At 38.7% G+C, this 6,408-nt stretch overlaps 1 protein-coding gene across 2 annotated transcripts in view; it reads left to right on the forward strand.

The window, feature by feature from the left end:
- The window catches only part of Cdc14a (cell division cycle 14A), a 166,842-nt gene extending 163,176 nt beyond the window's left edge, over positions 1–3,666 (forward strand). For both annotated transcript variants that reach the window (XM_048352048.1, XM_048352047.1), the window contains one exon: positions 2,739–3,666. In XM_048352048.1, coding sequence (XP_048208005.1) covers positions 2,739–2,787 — 49 coding nt within the window. In that variant the 3' untranslated portion in view covers positions 2,788–3,666. The remainder of the gene's footprint in view (positions 1–2,738) is intronic.
- The last annotated feature ends 2,742 nt before the right edge of the window (positions 3,667–6,408 follow it).

Below are 6,408 nucleotides of genomic sequence, written 5' to 3' on the forward strand. Positions count from 1 at the left end.
TCAATACTCACAAGGTTTAAGATTTGGGAATATTTTAGATTTTGGATTTTTGGATTAAGAATGCCAAAGCTTTAATTTTATGATAATGGAGACTGATTTTTTTTTTTAATCTGTGCCTGCATCAGAAGCTTTACAATGATGTGTTTCAGATCAAAGCAGGAAGTAAGGTGGCTTCACTGTCTCTTCTGTGCTAAGATTTCAAGGGAAGAGAACTGCAGGTGTTATTTGAGATTCTCTCAGGTGTGATTGAGAACAGCTGACCCAGACAATGTGCGGGAGATCAGCACTTAAAGCCTACATGTTCCTGACATTCCGGTGTTAGATGTTAGTGTGTTAGAGCTTGAAGCTCTTCCCTGAGTCCATTCCCATTAAGATTTTTAGTTGAGAATAAAAAGATGCTAGTTTATTACAAAATACCAAAGCCAGAATAACTTGCTAAACCTTTAATTTGTCTTATCTTTCTTTATATTATAGAGAAATGATGGATTTTGTCTTGGTTTGAGAGCTCTGCTATTCTATTTTTATACCCCCCTACCCCAATTTGTACACTTTCATATTGAATGAATGAACTAGCATGACAAAGGGTCCATTGGTAGTAGGAATTGAACTCAGAGCTTCAGGCTCTTGCTTAGCTTTTTCCACCCCAGAGTGGTCATCTATCACTTGAGCCACACTGTCACTTCTGGCTTTTTTGTTAGTTAGCTGGAGTTGAGTCTCTTGGATTTGCCTGCCTGGGCTAGCTAGCTTTGAGGCAGGATCCTCAGATCTCAGCCTCCCAAGTAGGATTTCAGGCATGAGCCATGGCCCCTAGCACAGGGTTGTCTGCACTTTGACATCTGTTGGCAGAGTGCCATCTCGGCAACACAGGAGAGCAGTAGAGATTATGGTGGACTGCATTTTGAATTAAAAAGCAGCCAGGGTCTGTGAGTTCTGCTTTATAAAAGCAAAGGCTTTAGCCAGGAGACTAAAGAGTTACTAGAAACTTCTATTTTTCAGATTGTGCATACTGTAATTCATAATTAATCAAATACAAATACACACATTTACCCCCTACAAGAATGGATACATAAGTACCCTAGCAGAAATCTGTAACTGAAGTTACTTGTCTAGTGCTGTTTGCTGTATTCTCTATTCGCTGGAAATTGATGGAGCCTGAAGAGGTACTTGGAAAAGTAACTTTGTTCTACAATTTGAGGAATAGTCTAACTTCTGTTAATGAAAGGGTAAATATTCCCAAGAAAACACTAGCTAATCTACAGCATGCTTGTGTGACCTTCTTGTACCTGGAAAGCCTGACCTGCTTCTGCTCTGACCACTTGCCAGACTTCAGAACATGGGGGAAGAGCAACTGGAAATCTGAGCTAGGTGCTGCTGGCACAAGACTGTCCTCCTAGCTTCTCAGGAGGCTGAGATCTGAGGATTGTGACTCAAAGCCAGCCCAAGTAGAAAACTTCCTTCCTTCCTTCCTTCCTTCCTTCCTTCCTTCCTTCCTTCCTTCCTTCTTCTTTCTTTCTTTCTTTCTTTCTTTCTTTCTTTCTTTCTTTCTTTCTTTCTTTCTTTCTTTCTTTCTTTCTTTCTTTCTTTCTTTCTTTCTTTCTTCCTCTCTTTCTTTCCTTCTTTCCTCCTTGTTGTTTTTCATTTGTAAGGCTTGAATTCAGGGCCTGGGCACTGTCCCTGAGCTCCTTTGCTCAAGGCTAGTGCTCTACCACTTTGAGCCATAGTGCTACTTCTGGTTTTTGAGTGGTTAAATTGGAGATGAGTTCCACAGGGACTTTTCTTACCTGGCTGGCTTTGAACTGCAACATTTAAAACTTAATTTATGTTCCTTCTTTCTAATCACCTGTGCTGCTAAAAAAATAATTGGCAAACGTTCTTTAGGTCTTCTCTTTTCCTGGTTTATGTCTCTGTGCATTATGATTTCAGATCCCATTCATATCCCTTTCATATGTTAACATGGTATAGGAAAACTATATGCTTAAACTTGGCCTGTTGTTTAGTTCTCACCATGGGATTTGTGCATCAATGTTCTTAGGTCTTAAGATCAAGCTTTTAGTACATTTTGTTCCCTTAATGGAAAGGATTTGTAAGATATGCATCAAATTCAAACCTTCTTAAGGGAAATGCATTTGGATGAATGCTAATTTTACTACATTTTAGGCATTATTATTATACTACTAATAGGTAATAAAAAGTATATACCTCTCAAAGTTTATTCTAACTATATTCAATTAGACAATATCATTTAATAGTTTGAGTGCTTAAGAGTGAAACTTAAGGCTACTTCTTTCATTTTCAATAATACTACTAATAAGTTAACAACACCCCCCTCACCTTCTTGGTGCCAATACTGGAGCTTGAATTAAGAGCTTTGCGCTCTTGCTTGGCTTTTTGTGCTCAAGACTGATGCTCTACCACTTGAGCCACCCCTCCATTCTGTCTTTTTTGCTGGTTAATTGGTTAATTGGCCTGGGCTGGCTTTGAACTGTGATCCTCGGCCTCCAGGGTAGCATTTGTGAATCTTTAGACATAGTTTCCTTGTAGTTTAGACATAGTTTCCTTCATGTCTCTTTCTCTCTCACACAAATGTTTGTTTTCCTCTATTTCTCTCCATTTCAATAACCCCCACCCCACCCCCCCCAATTAATTTCAAGTATCTTTTTGTGTTGCCTTCTGTTGAAGGAGGTTGCTGTTTGGTTTGGGACAGAATTTAACCCCAGTTTATGTCTCTCCCCACACAGTCCCTTCAGTCTGAGTATGTTCATTACTAAGGCATTGCCACTGCGGTGAAAGCGGCTCCATGCTTAGACATCTGGATGGGCAATGTGGACGAAAGCATCTACTTGCCACATGGATTCCTGCCTCTTCCCTTACATTAGAGAAAGGCACTAAGATAATACGTTCCAGAGACTTGAAGCCAGAAATCTGGCTAAATGACTACTATAAATGCACTGAAACTGTTTATGAAGATTTCAACCCCTTTTTTTTAAAAAAAGACAGTTTAAATGTTGAATTTGGTATTTCAAAAGGTTACTTCTAATGTATTTCAGTAATACATTTGTTATATGTACAGTGTTACATTATGTATGTATTGTGAACTTTAAAAGTCTATTTTGATAAATTTATAAATATCTAAAATTATGTATAAAAACTAGGCTATATTTTGATTTAGATTTTCCTGCTGTTTGCTACCAAAAACTTGTATTTTAAAACTTTGTTTTAGTATGGTTTTTGTCTACAATGAATTCCTCCTCATAAACAAAGAAAGTTTTAATTTAAAGAAGTCAAGTTTCTCTATACCAAGAGAAGAATCTCTTTGATAGGGCTTATTTAAGACAAAACCATTTTCTTCTGGTTTCATTCTGGAGCCATTTACATTAGCCTTGCTCCCTAGGAGGCAGTCCGGTTAGAACTGGCTTCACTGGATGTTCCTACCAAAAGCAGGATTTCTCTCTATGAAAGGACTAAACATTCCAGTACTTTTATTTCTTCACAACTTTCCCAAGAGTGCTTTTTTTCTTTTTCTTTTTGTTAATGCCTTAAACCATTTACTTTGCTTATTATTCTCTACATATGCAGAGGAGGGTTTAAATCCATGTCTGAAATTTCCAAGAGCTTTGTCCCTAAGCATACAATAATTATTCTAATGTCTCCTCAACCCCCACCAAATAAAAAGAGCACTTCAAAAGTGATTCAGTCAATGAGGCTATTCTGCCTTGAATGTTAGGTGGTTCTGTCATGTCATGTGGTCTCACACTATTTTTAAATCCATGAAGAAAAAAACTGGAAAAGATGCTGCTAAGAAATTCTCCATATTAAAGGAGATATTTTTTGAACAGAGTACATCCCCTTCAGTGTGTGTGAAACTAGTGTGAAAATGGAAGAGCCCAGGAGGCTTCACTGCCCTGTGTGTATGTGTAATTTTACATTTATGCTTCAGAGCTTGTAAGCAATTTCATTTGCCCAAGAGATGGAGTGCTTCAGGTTCTCATTCTCTGCTAGACTTCTTAAAAAAATGGGCAACGTTAACATGACAAGTGAAATGGATTCATCTGAAGTGCTTTATTGCATCTATTAAGAATACTGTATTGTATTAGTTAGGAAGGGGTGACTTGAGATACTGATATGTATGTGCTTCAGCAAGTCATTTTCTCCATGATTTTTTTACATCATTCAAAAAGGCATCTGATGAATGTTTGACTCAGGTTTGTTATCATATTTTTCAGTCACTGCAGTACCAAATAATTGCACTCTGGATGAGAAAAATGGATTTATATGCTTTAGGAATCAAAAATTTAAATAAGAGGAGTTAAATTGTATATCTTTTTCTAAAGCTAAAAAAGTAACGTATTTTTATTATGAATTAATGTAAAAATGATTGATTAGCTGTATAGGAAGATGATAGTATTTTTTTAAATTATGATTGAAAAGTAATTCAGATGACATTTAAAAAGTAGGGGAAAGGGAACTATACTGATGTTTTCACTTCTGTGAACACTAATTTGTGTGCAGCTATTGAAATGATTGTGAAGTTGACTACTGTAAATTTTCCATAATTATGTGTGTAAGTCATATGTATCTACATGTGTATGTCTTAAAATTATACACATGTGCATACATAGACACATAAAGAAAGGAAGGTATAAACCATAGAAAGTATAAGCAAAGTAATTCTACTCCATTTATAAAATTGTTTGACATATATTTTGTTATGAATAGTTTATCTTCTGAAAGATATTTTGTTCTATTTTAAAGTGTAGGTAATACACTGCTAATAAATAATAAAAAGTTTTATGCAAATTATTCCTGGACTTTTGTGGTTTGGATTTTGAGTTATCAATGTACTGAAGTTTCTTTTATTTATTTGTTTGTTTACTTATATGCTGGTACTGGGGCTTGAACTCAGGGTTTGGGTGCTATCCCTTAGCTTTTTGCTCAAGACTGGTGCTCTTCTATGTGAGCCACAGCTCCTTTCCAAGTTTTTGGTGGTTGACTGGAGATAAGAGTCTCCCAGACTTCACTGCTTGATCTAGCTTTGAACCACCAAACTCAGATCTCAGCCTCCTGAATACCTAGGATTACAGACATAAACCACTGGTGTCTGGTTATAATTTTATTTTTGACTCTGTGTGGTTGATTCCCTTTAGAGTTTCTCAAGATCTTTATTATGGATTTCCAGTTTGTCTTTTCTTGGCCTTCCATGTTGTGCCATTGACTTAAACATATACAGTGAATCACACACAAGTCGAATGTTAGATTCCCCTTCCCCGTTTCTTTCTCATTTTCCTTTAGAATACAATTAATAAAATGTTGCTGAGGATCAGTGTTGTGGGTCACCTGTCAGTACTGTTGACTACTGAATGTTGTATCTACTGGTCATCCGAAGGTAGACGGGACCTTTCTTTTTTTTGGGGGGGGGGCAGTCCTGGGCCTTGGACTCAGGGTCTGAGCAATGTCCCTGGCTTCTTCTCGCTCAAGGCTAGCACTCTGCCACCTGAGCCACAGCGCCCCTTCTGGCCGTTTTCCATATATGTGGTGCTGGGGAATCAAACCGAGAGCTTCATGTGTAGGAGGCAAGCGCTCTTGCCACTAGGCCATATTCCCAGCCCAGAAGGGACCTTTCTGAAAGAGAACTTAGAGATCAAATCAGTTGGAACAAACCTCTCCTCTGTTGGATTGATGCCCAGCTTGGGGAGAAGTTTGTTGGAGACCTTTTCCGTATGAACTTGGGGCTCTTTGGGTTGTTTCTGAGCTGGCGAGCAAGAAGGTGGCTTCATTTCTGTCATTGGGAATCTGCAGTTAGCTGTCCTTACAACATGGCATGAAACAAACATGGGTACCAAGGGTGTCATGGGACCACATTCTACGTAAAAAGATTTCTTATGAATTTTGAACCTACTGAAGAAATACCTCTTCTTCTATAGATGGAATTACTGTGGGGGAAAAAAAGTTGCAGGTTAAGAAACAAATAAGCTTAGGGCTGGTAACTCACACCAACAATCCTAGCTACTCAGGAGGCTGAGATCTGAGGATCATGGTTTGAAGCCAGCCCGGGCAGACTCTTATCTCCAATTAACCAGGGAAAACCAGGAAGTGGCATTGTGGCTCAAGTGAGAGAGTACCAAAGAAGCTAAGCTAACACAAGGCCTTGTGTTCCATGTGAAGATGTAGAACTGTGTGGACCCATAAGGAGAGACAGTGGCCCAGTGGAGTGGCACCCCCTCCTCTTCTGGAAGACCCTGGGAAAGCAAATACCATCCTGTGGAGCCTCTGCCCCTTCCTCTGGGAAATCCAAGTACTGACTCCAAGAAAGCAAGACCATGATGATTCTGGAGCAGACTTGGGTGGGGACACATATCGAGTCCCCTGGGGTGAAAGGGACAACCACTCAACCAGATGCTAGGGCAGCCA

Source organism: Perognathus longimembris, chromosome 7, assembly GCF_023159225.1.
Source record: "Perognathus longimembris pacificus isolate PPM17 chromosome 7, ASM2315922v1, whole genome shotgun sequence".
NCBI lineage: Eukaryota > Metazoa > Chordata > Mammalia > Rodentia > Heteromyidae > Perognathus > Perognathus longimembris.